This window comes from Leptopilina heterotoma, unplaced genomic scaffold (genome assembly GCF_015476425.1).
Source record: "Leptopilina heterotoma isolate Lh14 unplaced genomic scaffold, ASM1547642v1 Lhet_15, whole genome shotgun sequence".
Taxonomy (NCBI): Eukaryota; Metazoa; Arthropoda; class Insecta; order Hymenoptera; family Figitidae; genus Leptopilina; species Leptopilina heterotoma.
The window spans coordinates 1434485-1457952 of NW_025110867.1; the positions used below are offsets into that span (position 1 = coordinate 1434485).

A 23468-nucleotide genomic window follows, 5' to 3' on the forward strand; every position below is an offset into this window, starting at 1 on the left:
TTGCACAACTTCAGGCAAATTGAATCAAATTCAATCGAATATACAAAGAGCTTGAATGAATCCCGCTTTCTACCAAAAATCTTAATTCATTTCAATCCGTTTGAATTAGTTTTTTTTTACTGGGGAATCTCTTAATACTCCGAAATAATCACAATTCATTATATTTAGAAAAGTTAGAAACAATTTTCTACTAAAAACTATTGGAATTATGAGGTCTTTTTTCAGGTTATGATGAAATTATCATTTTTCAGGTTATTATAAAATAGATAAAATGTATAAAATTTATAATTTAATTGTTACTTAGATATTTTAGTTTATCTATTTATTATATAAAATAAATAATAAAAATATTAAAGATTGAAAAATTATGAATAAAAAAATTATAAAAATATTTTCTTATATCAAAATTACATAACCAAATAATAATGAATTCAAAAAATTCACAAATATTTTTAAAAACAGTAAAATAAATACAAATTTTTTAATTCTTAACTGTTTTTAATTTTTCTACTTTTTAATGGTGTATTTCAATATTTTCCATAATCCAATTTTTCTAAATATTCCAACTACATAATTACCCAGTAATAAGGGGTGAATTAAAGTGGATTAGTACTTTTATGCCCTTAAATTCCAAACCAATTCGGTTTTTGTCCGCAATCTTAATGAATTCCTTTTCTATTGTTAAGTTGATAATTTCTATCCAATTCAATTCTCTGTAACCACGTGACCAGAGTCTGAATCCACACGGAGAGAGAATATATATTAAATTTTGTAAAAATATTTTCAAATTGGGGAAATAGTGCGACAAAGCGAAATTTTGATATAAAAAATACTAAACTTTAAAAAAACTTATGTGAAATTTAGTATAATTATATCAAATATCAAGAATATTAATTAAATTCTAATATAACTTTAATAAATTTCACAAAACTTTTTTTAAAGTTTAGTATTTTTTATATGAAAATTTCGCTTTGTCGCACTTTTTCCCCAATTTAAAAATATTTTTACAAAATTTAATATATATTCTCTCTCCGTGCACTTTAATGCCGTTTAAGGGAATCATTTGTTGTGGAGTTAATGCCTTTTTATTAACATTGAATTCTTTAAAAGGCATTAAAGGGGTTTCAAATTCTGGTCACGTGGTTACAGAGAAATTATCAACTTAACAATAGAAAAGGAATTCATTAAGATTGCGGACAAAAACGGAATTGGTTTGGAATTTAAGGGCATAAAAGTGCCAATCCACTTTAATTCACCCCTTATTACATGGGTAATTTTTATTTGGAAGTTGATATTTTGCGCAACAAAAACTATACGAAATGAGTTGCCAATTTTAAACGAAACTAAATTTTAATCATTTTAATTAATTATAAATTAATATGTTTTACTTCAGAAAATATTTTTTACTTAAGGAATTTGGTTTCATTCAAGAAAATTTTTTTATCTTAAAAAAATTATTTTACTTATAAAAAGAACAGTTAATTGCAACAAATTCTAAAAACGTTAAAAAAAATTTCTTTTTTTCTGAAATTAAATAATAATTTTTTCAAAAATTGTTTTACTTAAGAAAAATTTTAATTTACTTTAAGGGTGCAGTCCCATGCTGAGCAGAAAACAGAATGCAAAGCAGAATTTCGTGAGTGCAAGAGAAATAGTCAGATATCAATATCCTTTCCACTCTCACGAAATTCTGCTTTGCATTGTGTTTTCTGCTCAACATGGGACCGTACCCTAAAGCGAAATTTTTTTACTTAAAAATATTTTTTTTTCTTTAAGAAAAGAACATTTAAGCAATTATCAAGAAAAAATATTCACTTACCATTAGCATTGAATTCTCGCTTTCTGAATGAAAATTCCTACGATTTCCTTGGATGAGTCCTGTTACCGATAAGAATATTCTGGTCCACATGACTGATCCACATTTCCAAATCCTCTACTAATGGTTTCACGTCTGAAAAAGAAAAATGAAAATTATCCATAACTAAACTGGTAAACTTATTGTAAAAACGTGTTTTTAAAATTCATAACCTGCAAAAGTTTTTTTATTAAATTGTCCATCAATATAAATTGCAACATGAAATCGACAAAATATTAGCAAAAAAATAATAAAAAAAAAAGAATTACTGTATTTTTTACTGTCGCTGTCGAAACAAATATAGCAAGTAAAATAGCAGCATAGCGTCACTTGGAACAATTTTTTTCCGCTATCAAACACGTGGAGGAGAAATAAAATTTTTTTCCAGCTTTTTTGATAAAATCACGAGAAAAAATTAGCACACTCAAAATTTATATTATTAAAGACACTTTTTTCCTCACCTTATCATAATTCTGTAAAGAGCTGATGTTTGATTTCCTATTCCGGCACTTCTCTCTACTTTGCAATAACTGTTACCGCGCACGTGTCGCATGTTAAAAATTCGCTACTCTATTTAATTTTTTATTTCTCGTTTATTTCTTATTACTTTACTTCACTCTACACGATTTATTCAAAACTCACATTTATTGTCCATTCGCTTAAACTTTTCGGCACTTTTGTTCAAATTAATAATAAATTATTGAAAGATTCAATCGACTCAAGTAAAATACAAAAGAAATAACGATGTTGTTAAAATGTGTTCTTCTTCTTTCCTTTTTAGTGGCCTATTGCAGAGCATACAGCCATTTCTATGTTAAAATGTGTTAAACGGTTAAACGGATCTTTTCCCGCTCAGGGTCGGGAAGGTCAATGAGGTAAGTTGCCAAATGCGCCATTCAAAGGGTTGAGAAGTTACAACTCACGAATGTGTAAGGGTGCGATCCCATGTAAGCAGAATATGTCGACCGAAAGCAAAAAATCATGAATGGAAAAGAGATAGGTAGATATTGTTGTTCTTTTCACTCTCATAATTTTCTGCTTTCGGTCGACGTATTCTGCTCACATGGGATCGCACCCTGAGGGAGCGTTCACCCCTTCTCATGCAAAACTTATGCATGCAGAATAATTTCCTATCTCTCTCACTCTTGAACGCTACCATGGCAACCTGCATGCATAAGTTTTGCATGAGATCGTGTGACTGTACCCTAAGGTTCGTTCCAGAATGGAATGTAAAAAAAGATGTCGGACAATTGAAGAAGCGCTAAAAGCATATATAATATTTGAAAATTACACGTGCGTCGTCAATGTCATGCAATAAATTCGTCAGATTATTAAATATAAATTATATACAATGAATCGACCAAACCAAGAAGGACAACCGATTCCCTGGGAAGAATTAGGGTTTGTACGTCAAAAAACAGAAAAAGGAAAGGCTATTTTGAAATGCTTGTTGTGCAAGAAAATTATTCAAACCTTATCTGCTTATAATCGCCTTATTGCTCACAGGTACACTGGGGTCAAAAAGTTTCAGTACATTTGTACTGATTACTTTTAAATGCTTGGTTCACTTCACATTCAAATATTTCTGTAAAAATAGATGTTATAGAGCTATCAAACTAGGATCATTTTAAAGTTCAATAAATTTAGAGTCAAATAGGCTAAGATATAACCAATTTAATAGTGTAAATATTAAAAATATAATTCTTTAAAGTTAGAGATTTTTTGTGAAAAATGCGATTTTGAAATCTGGAATTCAAGCGCACGCCAATTGAAGAAAATTTTTTTTTAAGCTTTGATAGTTGCACTGTTAGAAAATTCTGTTGTGATTTTACAGCAAAAGTACAAGAAACAATTATCCATCAAAATAATATTGTAATTTTACTTCACTAAAGTGCTGTAAATTTACAGTATACCATGTATTTCAAAAATATTCCCTACTATTAATTCGGAAATTCTATCATTTGAATATTTACATAAAAAATCAAAACTGTTTATATTGTTTTCTGATATGTTATAATAAAAGTAAATTAACTAAAAAAAAAGTTTTATTAGCATTTTATTATCATTATTACGGAAATGCGACGCCACGATTTGAACCCTTAGTCGTATATAGTGTTGTCTATCTTGTATGGAGCCATCAACCTTGGGAGCTGCGCCTAGACGCGCTCGACCAAGGGAGGCTATGAAAGTCTCTTGCAAAGTATTATGTATATATTGTCCCGACGCGAAATAGTCATTATAATAATCAAATTATTTATTATATGAATGTTGAATGACTTTTCTTCGATCGACAGTTAAAAATGAATTAATTTAATGTAATAATCGCAAATTAATAAGGAATAAAATATTATCTTTTTGTCAAATTATAAAAATTAATGTTATACTTATTAAAATTATACATCTCCGAACTAAAGTAAAGTTAAATTAAAATTTTGCATAAGACAAAAAATAAAAATAAACTAAATTTGTTACAGTATCAAATATAAGAAACATGTGTACCATACTCTATTCTTCTTTTCAGTCCAAAATTATTCACTAATACTAAAATGCAATATAATTAAAAAATAGTTTTTATTGAAACTATTTTTAAGCTTAAAAAATGATTCAGCTATACTTTTAGGACTTAAAATCATATTCTTAAGGTTAAAATTCAGTCAATGCTATAGTTATAATGTAAAAAACCTCAGCTAAAATCACAAAATGAATATCTGTAAAATTCTTTGAGTTTTATACTGTGATTTCGCAAACAATTTACTGTAAATAAAAAGTACAATTTTTTTTTGCTGTGAATTATTCAAATACAATGAAATTTTGCTGTATTTGTAAGGTTTTACTGTAAAAATTACAACATTTTTGTGAATTTACTACATTTATGTGTTATTACAGCAAAAACTGTAAATTCACAATATGTTTGTACTGTAAAGTTGCTGTAAAATTACAGAAATTTCTAACAGTGTGCACAATATCAAGTATAAATTCCATTCTTTAATTCTAGACCAAAATAATTCACATATATTAAGTATTTTTTCAAATTCTATAAAAATAACTTCCCTTGCTCTCGAAATTTTTCAAAGAATATTAATTGCGAATTCGTCGTTTCCGTTCACTTGTTTTATCAATTAACCACACTTTTGAAAAATATGCACCTTTTTGTTATTGTAAAATAAAAAATATTCACCTGGAAAGAAAATAAGAAATAATGATAGAGTTAAAATTTATAAAACTATAAGAAGAGGGATATATTTCATGTAAATTTATTAAATTTTCTAAGATGAAGAGGTTCTATATTTTTCAGAAGTGTGGTTATTTGATAGAACAAGTGAATGAAAACGACGAATTTGCAATTTATATTCTTCGAAAAATTTAGAGCAAGAGATATTATTTTTATAGAATTTGAAGAAAATACTTAATACCTATATGTGAATGATTTTGGTCTAGAATTAAAGAATTAAATTTGTACTTTTTATTATGCAACTCTAAACATTTTTTAAATGCAATTTGTTGGGACACAGAATTAAGAAATAGTCAACGGCAATCATGTAAGCAATTCTGCCATTTTGAAAAAGTAAATTACGTATAAAACTGAGCACGTAAATTACGGACGTAATTTACTGTAAAAAACTATGTAATTTACGTCAGGTAAATTACGTACGCAACCCTGTGGAGAATACACAATAATAAAGTATTACTCACACGTTTTTATAAAGCACGTTGCAAGTATGCCAACCTCTAAATACAAAAAGTAATATCTGGTTACTTCTCTAGTAACTTTAGATTTTTCGGAACAATACAGAAAATCCCTAGATAGTAACTCTAGTAAATTTCTCCTGTAACCTTATTAAATATACGTTTTCTTCATGGTTTTCGATTGCAGCGCAACCAGAAGCCGGGAACTAATGATTTACTCATTAGTTTAGTGATGACAGTATTTTTTTGCAGAAAGAATAAAAATAATGTCAAAATAACGAAATTTATCATTGAAAACAAGTGTAAATAATCACGTGTACTTATTAAAAATGAAGACAGCACTTATGGTGGCTGAAAAGCCATCTTTAGCTGCTTCACTCGCGAATATTTTAAGTAATGGAAGATGTTCTTCACGAAAAGGTAGGTTATAAAATTTAATTTCTATACACTTTATGTACCATTCTTTCTAAATTAAATGATAACAAATTACCACTTGTTATTACTGAAATTGTTCTACTACTTACTTGGTCTACATTTTCTTCTATATATATTCATTTTCCTAAAAAAATAACCTCAAAAATGGTGATTTTCAATAATACGTAGCAAGTTGCTTTTTAATTTTCGAAATATTTACAAATTTTCCAAAATTAAGGAAAATTGTTTTAACAATTAAAGAAATTTCACTGAAGTTGATTAAAATTTTTAATTTATATTGTTTAAATTTATTTAAATATGAATGAATTATAAAATTTTTGAAAACAAGTTTTGATTGAAAATATAGAAAGTTTACAAAATTGATAAAATAGGTGCCAAAATTAAAAAAATTGGTCAGGGATTTTTATTAATATTTTTATTAATATTTTTGTTTTTATTTTTGTTTGACTCATAAACTATGAAATTACCACAAATTCTAAAAAAAAACATTAAATTCTTTCTATTTCTGACAATAATTTATTTTAAATAACTTAATTTTATTGGAAAACTGTCATAAAGTTATTACTCATAAATCATTAAATGAAGTATTTTTTTGAAAAATTTTAATTTCAATTCTGTTGAAATTAGTTTCAATTTTAAAAATTTTAACGCAATTATTTGAAAGAATTCAACTATTTAATGAATATTAAAATTCTTTCCAGAAATTCAATTATTTTCAAAAATTAAAAAAAAAATTCTCGTCAGCATTTCAATAATCTTTATAAGTAGCAAAATTGTTCGCCAAAATTCAATTATATTCAGGAATTTTCAAAAAATTCATTGTAAAATTCAATTATTTTTATAAATAACAATATTCATTACTAAATTTTAATTATTTTAAAAAATTTTTCTTATTTCAATGATTTTCAATATTCTACTATTTTAATAAAATTTTCCAAACGAATTTAATTATTAAACAACTTTTTTGATAATATTCATGAACATTCAATTATTTAAAAAAAATATTCCACAGGGATTCAATTATTTAAAATAGAATTTGCATAATTTTTTTCGAAAAAAATCTATTGTTTTAAAATTTTGCATTCAATTCTTCGCAGTAATTCAATTATTTCCATACATTTTTAAATTCTTCCCAGGGATTTAATTATTTTCATAAATATTTTAAATAAAATCATTCGGAGGAAGTCAATTATTTTCATAAATAACAATATCCATCACAAGAATTCAATTATTTTCAAAAGTAATAAAATTCAACTATTTTCAAAAACTTTAATAAGTCATTGCAAGATTTCAATTATTTTCAAAAATTTTTCTTAATTCAATAATTTCTATATTTATTATTTTAATGAAATTTCCCAAAAGAATTCAATTATTTAAAAACAATTTTGACAAAGTTCTACACACGAATATTCAATTGTTTTCTAAAATAATAAAAATTTCCCAAAAATTCAATTAGGTATTAAAAATTTTTCGACAAAAATCAATTGTTTGAACCTTTTTTATAAAATTTTTCGCAATAAGTCAATTATTTTTAATATAATTTTAATCGAATTCCTCAAAAAATGTGATTATTCTTAAAAATTTTATTAAAATTCATCGAAAGAATTTAATTATTTAAAAATTCGTTGATAAAATTATGTATAAATAATTGAATTTTTGTAGAATTTTCTAATAAAAATTGATTTAAAAATTTTAGAAAATAATAATTGAATTGAAATGATAAAAATAATTTTGAAGAAATTAAAGTAACAATATTCTTATATTATAATATGAAATAATGATTTTATCACCTCGGTCACCTTTAATTATTATAAGTTTTTAAATTTCAAAAGGTTTGAATTAGAAATTTTGGAAATCTTAGTTCCCATGGAAAAATAATAATGATTAAATATTTATTTCAGAATGAAGTTATTGGGGTTTTTGCGAATAATTTTATAATTAAGGAAATTCGTAAATAAATGAAATAAAACATTTTTTTGTGAATTTACTCATTTTCAGAGTAAATCAGAATATTCTTTAGGGCCAGGAAAATAGTCAAAATTTTGTCTGGAAATTAGGGAAAAGTCAGGGAAAAACAAAATTAATTTTTTGTGACAACCCTGATAAATAACGTAAAATTCTTATTTATCCCACTAGCGGGCTAAATATATTCTTATTTATCCTGCTAGTCGGCTAAAGTTTAAATTTAAATAATTTAACATAATTAAATTAATTTCGTATCCTCACGTGGAAGCTTTGTATTTTATTTATAATTTAAAATTATTACCATAGGTTTAAATGGTTCCTGTTCGGTTCACGAATGGATGGGACAATTTCGTCAGGAGAATGTGAATTTTAAAATGACATCAGTCTGCGGTCATGTAATGAGTCTCGATTTCATTGGAAAGTACAATAATTGGGATAAAGTCGATCCTGTAAGTAAACAAAAGAAAAAAGAAAGTAGAATTTTGTAATGTTCAAAAAGAAAAATTTGAAAATTCTATTCTATTATAAAACTTGTTTTTAAATTACAAAAAAAATTATAGGCGGAACTATTTTCCTGTCCAACGGAGAAGAAGGAGGCGGTACCAAAATTAAAAATTCCCTATTTTCTCGCAAAAGAAGGTTCACATTGTGATTATTTGATACTCTGGTTGGATTGCGACAAAGAAGGCGAAAATATTTGCTTTGAAGTTATTAATGCTGTTCAACAGGGAATGTCTCGTCGTTTGCAACCAAATGTAATGTGAAAATCAGACTTGGAATTTTTCTAGAAAATTTTTAATTCTTCTAAAGAATTTTACAATAATAATATAGAAGAAAATTTAATTTAAAATTTTTGTATTAGTATTAAAAAATATTATTAAAATTTCATTTCTATTTTTATTTTTATTTCAATAATCAAATTTATTTTCAGGACATTTGGCGAGCTCGATTTTCTGCAATTACCGAAAAGGACATAAAAGCAGCTCTCGCCAATCTTGAAAAACCGAACGAAAATGAGGCGAAGAGCGTCGACGCCCGACAGGAATTGGATTTACGAATAGGCTGCGCCTTCACGAGATTTCAAACTAAATTCTTTCAAGTTTGTCTCCCATTTCTTAATTAACATTTCGAAAATTACACTAAATCATTAAATTTATTTGAAATGAAGACCAAATATACATATTTTTTAAAACAAAATGAACATTTTAGATTAAAATATACATTTTTAAATAAAATGTACATTTTAAAATACATTTTAAAATAAAATGTTTGTTTTTTAAATTAGAAAATTGTTTGTAAATTTATTTTTCAAGTACAAACTTTTAAATGTTATATACCAAATTTTTTAATGTAAAAAAATGTTATACAGGGAAAATACGGTGACTTGGACGCATCTTTAATATCGTATGGACCATGTCAGACGCCAACTTTGGGTTTTTGTGTTCAGAGACACGACGAAATACAGACTTTTAAACCTGACGCTTACTGGGTACTTCAGGTAATAAAAAGAAAGAAATTAGGAAAAATTTCTGATAATTTAAAGTCAAAGAACTTTACAAATCAAATTTTCAACTATAAAGCACAATTTTAATGTATTTATTATATATAAATTTTATTTTTTTACTTTAAAAATAGGTCACAGTGAAAACTTTAGAGGGTCAAGACTTAATTTTAAGTTGGAGTCGAGGTAGATCTTTCGATAAAGAAGTGGCATCCATTTTTCTTAGTCACGTAAAGGAACACGAAATCGCCAAGTAAATTTTCTATTTCTATTAAATATTAAAAATTTTAAAATATAATATTTAAATTGATATATTTTAAAAATATTTTAATATATTATTATTTTTATTATATTAAATATATTATTTTTAATATATGAATATATTAAATAAATTTTTAATTTGTAATATTACTTTTAATATATTAATTTTAAGTACTGTTTTGTGCTCATAGATACAAATTAATTGCTTTATAGTGTGGCGAGTATTCAGAGTGTCGAGAAAGCAAAATCGAGGCCCATCGCTTTAAACACCGTTGAGCTAATGAGAGTGGCGAGTTCCGGTCTCGGAATGGGACCGCATCATGCGATGCAAATCGCCGAACGACTCTATACACAAGGCTACATCAGCTATCCGCGAACCGAAACCACATCGTATTCGGAAAATTTCGATCTACTGTAAGTTTACCAACATTTATAAAGGAATAGAATTTTTTTCCCTTTTAGGAAATGAAACTGTAAAGAAAAATATAAAGCGATACAAGATAGGATCGAATTTTAGGTTCCAACTGTAAAGTAGAGTTTAAAAACATTTAAGAAATATTTTAAACTACTTTAAGGCACTTTAAGGGACTTTAGGGAGTTTTAAAACACTTTAAAGTACTTTAACAGACTTTAAGAAACTTTAATAAATTTTAAGGGACTTTATAAGAAAATTGAAACTACTCGAAACCACTTTAATGGATTTTATGGAATTTAAAGGCACTTTAAAGTACTTCAATGAACTTTATACTTTAAAGGATTTTATAAGAATCTTTAAGTCACTTCAATGTACTTTTAGGAACTTTAAGTCACTTAAATGTACTTTTAGGAACTTTAAGGCACTTTAAAATATTTTAAGGGATTTTATAAGAAATGTACTTTTAGCAGGGTTCGCACTATAGGTTCGTAAATCCCGTAAAGGTCCGTAAATTTGCTTGAACTCCGTAAAGGTTCGTTTTTTTGAAAAATGGTCCGTAATTTGATTGAGAAAAGACGAAAAGTTCGTAAATTTTACGATATAATTTGGAGAATTTTAGAGAAATTACAAATATTTGCAGAAATTTAATTATTTTCAAATGTAACAAAATTCTTCTGAGAAATTCAATTATGTTCAAAAATTTGTTTAAATTCTCGTCAAAAATTTCAATTATCTTTAGAAATAATTAAATACCGAAATTCAATTATTTTCAAAAATGATAATAAAATTCTTGGCAAAATTTCAATTATTCTCAAAAGTTTTCCTCAATTCAATGATTTTTAATATCTACTATTTTAATAAAATTTTCCAATAGAATTCAATTATTAAAAAAAAAAGTTGATAAAATTCTACGCAAACCTTTAATTATTTTCATAAAATAATAAAAATTTCACAGCAATTCAATTACTTAGAAATTTTTTATCAATTTCTTCGCAATCATTCAATTATTTTCGTAAATAATAAAACTCATTGCAGAATTTCAATTATTTTTAATACAATTTTAATTGATTTCCTTGAAAAATGTAATTATTCTTAAAAATTTTATTAAATTTCGTCATCAATTTAAAAATTTATTGATAAAATTCTTAATGAGAATTTAATTTTAAGAAACATGCAATTTTTCAATAAAATGTTTTTTTTTTAATAAAAATAATTGAATTCTAGTTGAATTTTGTAACAAATATTTATTTAAAAATGGATTTCAGTTAATATTTCAGATTATAATTGAATATTAGAAGCATTAGAGCGTGAATTTTTAGAAATAATTGAATTTTGAAAAGGTTTCAAATTAAAATCTTTGAAAATCTGAATTTTCCATATTTTTAACTAACAATTCTGTGGAATAAATTTTTTTGAGAAAGTTTAATAGCGGATATTTTTTGGAAAATTATTTCAAGTTTTTATTTTCTAATATATATTTAATTGAAGAATTTACGAATAATTGAAATTTTGTAAAATTGAATTGTAAACAAATGAATTTGAAAATTCTCAAAAAACTTTTTCAAAAATTATTGAAAATAATGCATTTGTAGAAAAATATTAGTTAAAAACACGAAAAAAATTTTAATTTTTGTAAAGTTACAAATTATTACAGAAATTTAATTATTTTCAAGAGTAATAATATGTGACGCGATCTGAAGAAAGGGACCTTAGAAGCAAAAAATTATAGGTTATGTTTGCAACTTTTTAAATGAAAATACAAAAAAAGGATCAACTGTCAATATAAATCATTGATGTTTAAGTCTTCATTAAAACTAAAATATTTAATAAACACTGATTTTAATTCGAAATAAGTAAAAAGAAACTTTCAAACAAGAAAAAAGTAACTCTAACCCAACCTTAAAATGATTTGCTTCTAAGGTCCCTTTCTTCAGATCGCGTCACATATTCTTCGCAAAAATTAAATATTGTTCAAAAATAATAAAATTCTTCTTAAGGATTCTATTATTTTCACAAATAATTTCAATTATTTTTAATACAATTTCAATCAATTTCTCAAAAAATGTAATTATTCTTAAAAATTTTATTAAAATTTGTCGAAAGAATTCAATTATTTAAAAATTTGTTTATAAAATTCTTTACGAGAATTGATTTTTAAGAAACATTTAATTATTCGATAAATTATTTATTTTTGTATTTAAATAATTGAATTCTCGTAGAATTTTATAATAAAAATTGATTTAAAAATGAATTTCAGTTAAAATTTTAGATAATAATTGAATATTAAAAGCAATATGGCGTGAATTTGTAGAAATAATTGAATTTTGAAATTAATTTTTTTGAAAAAATTTAATTGAATTTTTTTATTATAATTTCAAGTTTTTATTTACTAATTTTTATTTAATTGAAGAATTTACGAATAATTGATATTGAATATTATAAACAAATGGATTTGAAAATTGTCAAAGAACTTTTTCGAAAATTATTAAAAATAATCGATTTAAAGAAGAATTTCAGCTAAAAATTGTTGATAATAATAATTGAATTTTTTGGATAGACTCCTTGAAGAGGAAGTCATTTAGATTTCGAAACGTTGGAGTAAATAAATATTTTTATTTATTGTTCGAATGTTTTCGTTTTATTTGCGTTATTTTTTCAGTGCAACTTTGAGACAACAGCAAAACAGTTCCGAATGGGGTGACGAGGTGCGAAAAATTCTCTCTGAAGGAATAAATAGGCCAAGAAAAGGACATGATCATGGGGATCATCCGCCAATAACACCAATGAAACACGCCTCGCGAAATGAATTAGATGGCGACTCATGGAAATTATACGACTACATAACTAGACATTTTATCGCCACGGTTTGTAAACTGCGGTTTATTTAAATATTTTTACTTTATAATCTTAATTTTAATTGATTTTAATTTTTTGCTATTACAGTTGGCACGCGACTGTAAATATCTCAGTACGACAATTAAATTTAAAATTGGAATGGAAACATTCACAATCACTGGACATTCATTAATCGATCCTGGTTATACCAGTCTTCTTACATGGCAAGCTCTAAGTAATAATGAAACTCTTCCTAAACTTGTTCAAGGCGATAAGGTCAATATTCAGGAGGTAATAATTTCATAAAATGTGACCCGACCCGAAGAAAGGTACCTAAGAAGCAAACGAATTATAGGTTGGGTTCGAGTTAGATTTATCTTGATTAAAATTTCATTTTTAATTATTTAAATTTTAAACCAATATTAATTGAATATTTTGAATATAATGAAAACTTGAAAACCAACAATTTTTAATTAATAATTGATTCTCTTTCTGTATTTTTACTCAAAAAATTTAAAACATAACCTCAAATGTTTTCCTTCTTAGGTACCTTTCTTGGGAACGCGTCACAAATAGTCTATCAAAAGTAATAGAGAAAACATAAATGAATATACGTATGTGAAGACGTTAAATAATAAAATTAATTATTTCGATATGAAAATTACAGACAAAACTTCTCGAGTGTTTCACTCAACCACCGGACTATCTCACAGAATCGGAATTGATTTCTCTAATGGAAAAGCATGGAATTGGTACTGACGCTTCAATTCCGGTGCACATCAACAATATTTGTATTCGAAATTACGTGACAATTGCAACGGGCAGAAAATTAGTGCCCACCTCATTGGGAATTGTCCTCGTTCACGGTTATCAAAAGGTATCAAATTATCATATCAAATTTCTAGTTTTCCATTGTCTCGATAGATTTAATTTTTAATTTTAATTCCAAATTTTTGTTTCCTCAGATTGATCCAGAATTAGTTCTACCAACAATGAGATCGGCCGTCGAGGAGCAATTAAATTTAATAGCCATTGGTCAAGTTGATTTTAGCGCCGTCCTACAGCATACGGTGGAAATTTTTAAATTGAAATTTCGTTATTTTGTGCAAAATATCGAGGCAATGGATCAATTATTTGAAGTCACATTCTCACCGCTCTCGGCGTCGGGAAAATCGCATTCGCGTTGCGGTAAATGTCGTCGTTACATGAAATACATTCAGACAAAACCATCGCGCTTACATTGTGTCCATTGTAATGAGACTTATAATTTACCGCAAAATGGAAATATTCGCATCTACAAGGAATTGAAATGTCCACTCGATGATTTTGAATTATTGTCATGGTCGAGTGGCTCGCGGGGAAAAAGTTACACTTTCTGTCCCTATTGCTACAATAATCCGCCTTTCAGGTTTGGAAACAATTTTCTTTTGTGACTTCTATCGTTAAACTTTAAGATTTTATCATTTTAAATTGGAAATTTTTTATTTAATTTTTAAATTTTTTCTTTAGTTCAAAAATTTTGAATTTTATTTTTAAACTTTAACTTTAAATTTCAAAATTTACTTTTAAATTTTAACTTGAGCTTAAAATTTTAACCTTAAATTTATTTTAAGTAGCTTAAAATTTTACCTTTAAATTTTAACCTTAAATTTTTTATGTAGCTTAAAATTTTAGCTTAAAATTCCAATTTTGGTTAAAATTTTACCTTTAAATTTTAAAAATTGAAGTTTTTTTGAAAGGACCTTAATTTTATAGATAATAGAGTGGATATTTTCGTGGCCTTTGGTCCAAGAAGATGTAGTTTCTTTAATATTTTAAATTTTAACTTAAGCTTAAAATTTTACTTTTAAATTTTGATTTAAAATTAAAATTTTACATTAAAATTCTTTAAAGTAGGTTAAAATTTTACGTTTAAGTTTTAACTTAAACTTAAAATTTTACATTTAAAAATCGTGACTTAAGCTTAAAATTTTATCTTTCAATTTTCTTAAGTGGCTTAAAATTTTTAGTTTAAGTTAAAATTTAAAAGTAAAATTTTATACCAAAGTGAAAATTTTAAGGTAAAATTTTAAGCTACTTAGAAGGAGTTTACACCGTAAGCCTTAAATATAAGCCTCCGCGCGCATAAACGGATATACCTCCAGGAGCATATATTTGCGCCTGCGCGAACACGTGGTCAAGGCAAACTCTTTCACAACACAGCTGCAGGCAAACACTTTGCGCAGACGCAAGTATATGCTCATGGAGGCATATCCGTTTATGCTCGCGGAGGCTTATATTTAAGGCTTACGGTGTAAACTCCTTCTTAAAAAAATTTAAGGATAAAATATTAAGCTTAAGTTAAAATTTTAAGCTTATGGCAAAATTTTGCCTTGAAATTTAGACTTTAGCTTAAAATTTTACCTTTAAGTTCTTTAAAGTAGTTTAAAATTTTACCCTTAGATTTTTTAAACGAATTTAACAAATTTTACCTTTAAGTTTTGATTTGAGCTTAAAATTTTACCTTTAAATTCTTTAAAGTAGTTTAAATAGTTTACCCTTAAATTTTTTAAACGGGATTAAAAAATTTTTCCTTTAAATTTTGACTGGAGCTTAAAATTAAGCCTCTGGAAAGTATAACCACACATAAAATTTTGACGCCCATTGAATTAGCATGGCGGTCAGAATTTTATGTGTGGTTATACTTTCCGGAGGCTCAATTTTACCTTTAAATTCTTTAAAGTAGTTTAAAATTTTACCTTTAATTTTTTTAACCAGTTTAAGAATTTAACCTTAAAATTTTAACTTAAACTTAAAGTTTGGCCTTAATTGTACTTTTCGGCCTCTTATTTTCTAATTTACGTAATTTTTCTATATTTTCGACATTTCTTTTTGTGTTTTTGCAAATATTCTCTAAAGTTGTTTTGATATATTTTTCAGGGAAATGAAAAAAGGCAGCGGCTGCAATATGTGCACGCATCCAACTTGTCCGCATGGAATGTATCAAAACGGAATATCAAGTTGCTTGGAGTGCGATACGGGAATTTTAGTTCTGGACCCATCGGCCGCGCCTAAATGGAAATTAGTCTGCAATCGTTGCGACGTTATTATTCATCTTTTCGAGAATGCTCACAAAGTGAGCGTCGAGACAGACGTCTGCGAATGCGGCGCTCAATTAGTTACTGTTGAATATAAACAGGTAAACACAAAAATAAATAATTCAAAAATAGTTTTTAAACAAGAAACAAATTTCCATTTGGAAAAATTTTAAAAAATAAATTTTCAAAATAATAAAAATACCCAATCATTATTTTTTCACAACTTTCCTTATTGTTAAAAAATAGGTACCTATAAATATTTTGAAAATATTAAAACAAAATAATAATTAAGTATTTTTACTGTTATTATAATAAATAATACAATTTAAATTCTAAATGGAAAAAGAAATAAATAAAATTCTCTAAATAGAGAAAGAAAATTGAGGGAAAAACTAAAAAAAGGCAAAAAGTAAAATTATTTTAAACTTTTTTTCAGGATAAAACAAAACTTCCGGACGAGGCGACGGAAATGACCGGCTGCGTTTTTTGCACGAGACCATTTGTTTCGCTGGTAGAAAAGCATAGGGCTGTTGCATCGAAGCCGGTCTCGGTTAAATCGCGAGGTCATTCGAAAGGAAAAAGCCGAGGACGTCCTCGACCACCAAAAGATAAAATGGCACAACTCGCGGCTTATTTTGTATAATTAAGCTTGCAATCTTTCCGCCCTTTTCATTTGTAATTTTTTCATTAATTCAATTTTCGTATTAAATAATACAATAATAATGATAATAATAACAACAAAAAATAGTAATAATAATAATATAATGATAATAATAGTAAAATTATTATTTTAATAATAATAATTAATAATAATAATAATAAAAATAGTTAATTGTAAATTTTAAGGATTTTGGCACATTTGCTGTCTTCCTTTGATTACACAAATTTTACATTATAAAATTATAATTATGATTTAAAAAACGAACATTCTCTTATATTTATTTTTTATATTTTGTATTTTAATTTTATGTCATTATTTTTACTTCTGTAATTTTCTTTATCATTTTCTATTTTTTATTTCAACTTTTTATATATTTTCCATCCCCCCTTTTTTTAAATTCATATATAATTAAAAAATTTTGATTTATTGAAAATTTCTTTTAAATTTTTTATTCATTAAAAACGATTTTTTAACCTTTTTGGAAATATTAATTAGAAATGTTTAATTCAATTCTTTTTTTGAATTTTCTTTTCATTGAGTTCTTTCTTCACAGTAAGAAAAAAAAATGTTTTCATCTTCATTAATTTACATAATGTGCCAAATATTTTATTCAATTTTCAATGTCTGTTTTTTAGGGAAAAAAATGTAAATAGAAAATTTCCATTTATACGTAATTAATGTCAATGTAGATCAAAAATATTTATTTGATATGATATAAAATAAAAATCTAATAAGTTAAAAATTTCGTCATTTTCAAAAATTTTACAAAATAAAAAAATTACTTTATTTTTAAATTATTTTTATTAGAAAAAAAAATATATTTTTTTCTAATTCTATATAGAATTATAATTCGAACGACAAAATTTTGCTTTTCAATTTTCTTCAACCTTAAATTGAATTATGATGTTAAAAAAATTATCAAGAAATATTGAAAGAAAATTCTTTCTTCTTTTTATATAATATATTTATAAAAGAAAAAAAAAGAATTATATCCGAACGATTTCAGGCAGACAATATTTATAGCGCAAAATATCTGAAAAATATCATTCTATCGCCCTAAACTATGACCTTGCTCAATTCAAGAGGAAAATCCCTAATAATCTTTTCTTTGTCCTTGGCTGTACCATTCTTCTCGTTTCTAGGGGAGATGACCCTTTTCTCACTTTTTTATTTCACAGAAGTAAGATAAATGTCACGGATGATAGGAAAATTAAAGTGTTTTATTACACATTTGTTTATCTTTATTTCTGATATTTCAAAAAAAAAAATTTATCTTTTTATCTTGTTAAATAAAGCACTTTTTTATGATTAAAAAAGTTTTTAATAAAAATTGAAATTTTATAGCTTGAATAATATATTGAAATTACTAGAATTAAATTATTTCCTGTATTTGAAAACCATCAACTTATCCTCAAATCATCAGAAATAATCAATTTCTTGAAAAAAGAATGAAAACTAAATTTAGTATCAATTTTTATCGAAGAAAATATTTCGTATTTTCTTTCAAAGAAATAATGAACGTTTTTAAATTTAATAAATTTTAATTTTCTAAATTATCCTCAAATCATCAAATCAAAAAGAAAAGTTGATCAAATATTTACAAAATCAAGTCATCAACTTTTGCAAGTCAGAGTTAAAAAAATATTCCCATTATTTCATTAATTTTATCGAGAAACCTATTATAAAAGTTTCTTATATCCTCAAATCATCAGAAGTAAACAATTTTTAAAATACTAAAATAAATGTAGATATTTTTATTTATTTACTGTTATAGTTGTTATAAAGATTTTTTTGAAAAAGAAGATAAAATCATTCCTTTAGAAATGTAAAATAAGAAAATTGTTACTTTAAACTTTTATCTTTAAATCATCAGAAATCATTCAATTTACCAAAAAATCGAATTGACTTAGTTTTTATTAAATTTTTTTCAAATATTAATAAAAATACAAATTTGTAGTAACTAAAAAAAAAAATTATTGATTAAAAAAAGATATTTTCTCAATTAATAGTCACTAATCTTCAAATCGTCAGAAATCATCAATTTAACAAAAAATCTAATCAACTTAGTTTCTGTTAGAATTTTTCAAATAAGAAATAAAAATACGAATTATTTTTCGTAGAAACAAGAAAAAAATTATTTGTTAAAAAACTTTAAACTTTTATCCTCAAATCATCAGAAATCATCAATTTAAAAAAAAATGGAATTTCCAGTTTTAGTTAATTGTCCTTAAAAAAGTATTATGTAAATTAGATTTAATATTCGAAGGAGAAATTTATTTTTCATAACGCGGTGCTAAAAAGGGCACTTTTTTGCACCTTGTTATGAAAAATATCGTTCGTAACTAGTGCTAGCAGTTGCCAATTTTTGAACAAAAAAAAAGGAAGGTCCTTACATCCTTAAATCATCAAAAATCACCAATTTTTTCCAAAAAATGAAATAATCTTTTCTTTATATCACAAAAGACAAATAAAATCAAATCACGCCTTGGTATTTAAAGGAGAAAAATTATTTATCTTCTAACGGTACTAATGGTACTAACGGAAATATTCTCCAATCCTCAAATCATCAAAAATCGTCAACAATTCAGAATAAAAAATAGTTTTTGTAAAAAAATATTCTCACTTTAGTTTAAGGAGGTAAAAAAAATGAAATACTGTTTTCTCCAATAGAAAATAATAGAATACCGTCATCCTCAAATCATAAAAAATCATCAATTTTTCCAAGAACTGAAACAATCAATTGCTAGTTGATTCAAAAATTACAATCGAATTTAATAATTCATCTAAAAGAAAACCAAATAATTCTTTTAAAAAGAAAAAAAGTTTTTTTTTTCGTTACAGCTACAGAAAAAGTAAAGTTAAGAAAAGTTTCTCGAGTTTCCAAGGATGACTAATATAAAGTTTTGAGTTTATCGTTAGTCACGAAAAAGTATCAGTCGCGATATAATGTTTAAGAGGCGGAATTGTTTTACGGCATTCACCGGTATAAAAAGTCGTATCTTCTCTTATAAAAAAAACAGTCGAAAAAAAAGGAAGATAAAGAAAAAATTCTTCCATAGAAAAAACTGATAAGTTTACTATAGTGAGAATGGCGTGTTATACACACTCAAAGAAGACGTCCCCTGGGGTTCGACACTTTCTCACATTCACATCTTTTTTCACGTTGCAAAATCGTTTCGTCATGTGCTTGTGTTTGCCACTATACACGAATTCGCGCTTATCGGAGCAATTTTTCTACATCTTTTTACGTCCAGAAACATTTCACTCTTCTAATACATGTAGACGCGCTTTCTCGTATATATATATACAACGCAAGGGCGATGCAAACATTTTCTTCAAGAAAATTTTTCAACTCACATAAAGGAAAAATTACCCTTTTTCAAATTAACAAACTAAGATGATTCTAGTTTTATGTTTATGCTTCCTTTCGTAAATTAATTGAACTTAGATAATTAAAAACTTTTATTACATCGGACTTAAAACAGAAAATACTGAAGAAATATTAATATTTTTCTTTTTTTCTTTTCGAATCCTCAAATCATCAGAAATCATTAATTTTTAAATAATCTAGAATTAGTAGTATTTTTAATTAAACATTTTTTATTGCAAAAATTATTCTGTTAAATAAAATATTAAAAAAATATTAACATCTTTATGTCAATCCTTTCGTATCCTCAAATCATTAGAAATAAAATCATCAATTTTTCAAAAAAGTAGAATTACTATAATAATTACTCTTTCGAAATAAACATTTTGTATTGCATCAAAATTTATTCTGTTCGAGAAAATATTAAAGTGGTAAATTTTTTTTCTATTTCATATCCTCAAATCTTCAGAAATCATCAATTTTTCAAAAAAGTAGAATTACTATTACTTTAAGAAAAACCTCTTTTACTGCATCAAAATTTATTCTGCTCGAGAAAATATTAAAGTGTTACATTTTTTTCCATTTCATATCCTCAAATCATCAGAAATCATAAATTTTTCAAAAAAAAAACTAGAATAACTAGTATTTCGAAATGAACGTTTTTTATTGCAAAAAGATTATTCTGATCAAGAAAATATTAACATCTTTATGTCAATCCTTTCGTATCCTCAAATCTTCAGAAATCATCAATTTTTCAAAAAAGTAGAATTATTATTATTTTGAAAAAAACATTTTTTATTGCAGAAAAATTTATTCTGCTTGAGAAAATATTAAAGTGTTACATTTTTTTCCATTTCATATCCTCAAATCATCAGAAATCATCAATTTTTTTAAAGAAAACTAGAATTACTATATAGTATTTCGAAATGAACGTTTTTTATTGCAAAAAGATTATTCTGTTCAAGAAAATATTAACATCTTTATGTCAATCCTTTCGTATCCTCAAATCATCAGAAATCATCAATTTTTCAAAAGAGTAGAAGTACTATTATTTCGAAATAAACATTTTGTATTGCATCAAAATTTACTCTGTTAGAGAAAATATTAAAGTGGTAAATTTTTTTTCTATTTCATATCCTCAAATTATCAGAAATTATCAGAAATCATCAAGTTTTCTTTATAATCATAATCAAGAGTTTTCCAAAGTATTTTTTAATCATGTTATTTAAAAAAAACTATTTTTAATGAATATATTACATAAAAAAGCGTTATTTCATTTTGTTATACACTGTAAAAATTTTTTTCGAAATTTTTCGAAAAACTGTTCGCCAGTTTTATTTCGCAAAGGTTAGAAATTTTTCGAAACAATAATGTCGAAAAATTTCGAAATTTGTTTCGAATTTTTCCGAACAGAGTGGTAAGAAAAATTTCGAAACTCAGTTCGAATTTTCTAGCAACGTTTTTAGATAAATTTCGAAACTCCTTTCGACTTTTTTCTAACCAAACGTTAAGAAAAATTTCTACAACCTATTCGATTTTTTTCGAACAAAATATTTCGATAAATTTCGAAACTTTGTTCGATATTTATAGCAACGTGTTCCGATATATTTAGTAAAATTTTCGGATATTTTTCTAACTAAAAATTTAGAAAAATTGCAAAGCTAATAAAGATTTTTTGCTCTACAAATAGTAAGGATGTTTTTTAATTTCATTTGGTATTATTTGTTCACTAATATTAACTGCAGTTATTTAATTAATGCTGTTCCAATAAGCATAAAAATTATAAATGGGTGCAAAATAGAGATAAAACGATTTAATATAAGTATACATTTATAAAGTTTTTCTTTTATTATAAATAGCTGTCGTACCCGTCTTCGACGGGTTTTAGTTTCTACCAATACATTTAAGTTTCTACCAATCTGGAAAATCAGGAAATAGCTAGGGAATTTAATTTGACCGGAAAAAAATAATAATTAGTTACCATTATAGCTATTTTAGTAGGAAAATATTACTATTTGAATCAGTGATTGACTTTTTGTTATCAAATTAGTTATTTTAACCAATTCAAATGCAGAGAACAATATTTATCAATTTGTAGTACTTTAATTAATGTATTAAAAAAATTAAATTTTCCATACAGTTTTTGGAGTTATAGTAGAGTCTAATTGGAACTAATTGTATCGCAAGTAGACCCTACGTTACGACTGCTAAAACCTAACATAAGACCTAAATTTTAGGCTGAAAGTAGGGCTTAAATTTTGACTCGGGTCTGTTTTCATAAATATTATACATCAATAAAAATTGAAGTAAAAAGCAATTTTTTAAAAGCGAATTAATATAATGAAACTTTTTCTTAATTTGATAGGAAAATTCCCGGTTCGGCATATTCCCAGCTTTTTACAGTTTTTCCCGTTTGGTAGATACCCAGTTAAATGTATTAGTATAAACAGAAAACTGTACGACAGCAAGTAATACAATCTATATTTATATGAACTTAAGAAACAGTATTTTCATAAAATAAGTAAATTTTTATAGCCATTTGTAGATTTATTTATGGATAAAATCAAGTAAATTTAAATTTGACAAAAAAGAGATAAACCGTGAAAAGTTTGGACAAAGCAGGGAATTTTGTTAAACAAAAATAGACACCGTGTTAACTTTTGTCTTTACATTGCTCAAAACATCTCTTAAAGTTAAATCTAGAGTTAAAATGAAAAAACGTTTTAACATGTAAGTTTTTGCCTAGTGGCATAATATGCTTGTATTGTATCACAGGTGACTTACAATTCTTGACATCCTGCGAAATCATTTTAATCATAAAAAATTTCCATTTTCAATATTTCTGAACTTCTTGAAAATATTAGATTGATTTGATAAATAATTTTGAATTGCACTATTTTGACATCAAAATATTAATCAGAGACTCCAAAAATACTACTGAATTATACTTCATATAGTAATTAGTATCGATTTTTTGATATATTGAAAATTTTTTTATATTTCTTGTAGGATAGTATTTTTTGCAAAATTATGATAAAATCTGACTAAATAACATATAATATTCATTTTTAGAAAGTTTAAAAGCTATCCATTAAAAATTGTGAAATTTGGAAATTTTCCATTTTTCAAGTTTTTGAAAATATTTTTATATTTACATCTTAGTTGTAGAATAGTATTTTTTGAAAAATTATGCTAAAATGTGACCAAATAACATGTAATACTCAAATATAGAAAGTTTAAAAGCAATCCATAAAAAAATGTAAAATTTTGAAATTTTCGATTTTTTGAAAACATTTTTATACTTACATATTAGTTATAGGACTTTATTTTTTGCAAAGTTATGCTATAATGTGACTAAATAACATATAATACTCAAGTATATAAACTTCAAAAGCAATCCATGAAAAAT

The 23468-nt window shown here is 25.3% G+C and overlaps 1 protein-coding gene and 1 long non-coding RNA gene across 3 annotated transcripts in view; one reads left to right on the forward strand and one right to left on the reverse strand.

The window, feature by feature from the left end:
• The window catches only part of LOC122498487, a 139961-nt gene that overhangs the window by 21778 nt on the left and 94715 nt on the right, over window positions 1-23468 (reverse strand). The window contains exons 1-2 of one of the 2 annotated variants that reach the window (XR_006301232.1): window positions 2317-2728; window positions 1820-1951 (exon numbers count right to left, since the gene is read on the reverse strand). This is a non-coding gene — a long non-coding RNA (uncharacterized LOC122498487). Of the gene's footprint in view, window positions 1-1819; window positions 1952-2316; window positions 2729-23468 lie in introns of those variants that run through there. The other variant, XR_006301233.1, reaches the window with a different exon arrangement.
• Window positions 5732-16950, forward strand: LOC122498483 (DNA topoisomerase 3-beta-1). The gene is made up of 13 exons (XM_043606234.1): window positions 5732-5962; window positions 8249-8391; window positions 8503-8697; window positions 8874-9041; window positions 9312-9440; window positions 9578-9696; window positions 9918-10118; window positions 12779-12983; window positions 13063-13245; window positions 13622-13831; window positions 13920-14362; window positions 15874-16132; window positions 16468-16950. The coding sequence occupies exons 1-13, from the start codon at window positions 5872-5874 to the stop codon at window positions 16672-16674; spliced, it is 2553 nt and encodes an 850-aa protein (XP_043462169.1). The 5' UTR covers window positions 5732-5871; the 3' UTR covers window positions 16675-16950.

Bases quoted from the DNA above. Each gene is read 5' to 3' on its own strand.
- LOC122498483 (XM_043606234.1), top strand. From the start codon at position 5,872: ATGAAGACAGCACTTATGGTGGCTGAAAAGCCATCTTTAGCTGCTTCA. The intron at 8,392-8,502 runs GTAAGTAAACAA...AAAAAATTATAG, and splicing joins ATTGGGATAAAGTCGATCCT to GCGGAACTATTTTCCTGTCC. The intron at 8,698-8,873 runs GTAATGTGAAAA...ATTTATTTTCAG, and splicing joins CTCGTCGTTTGCAACCAAAT to GACATTTGGCGAGCTCGATT.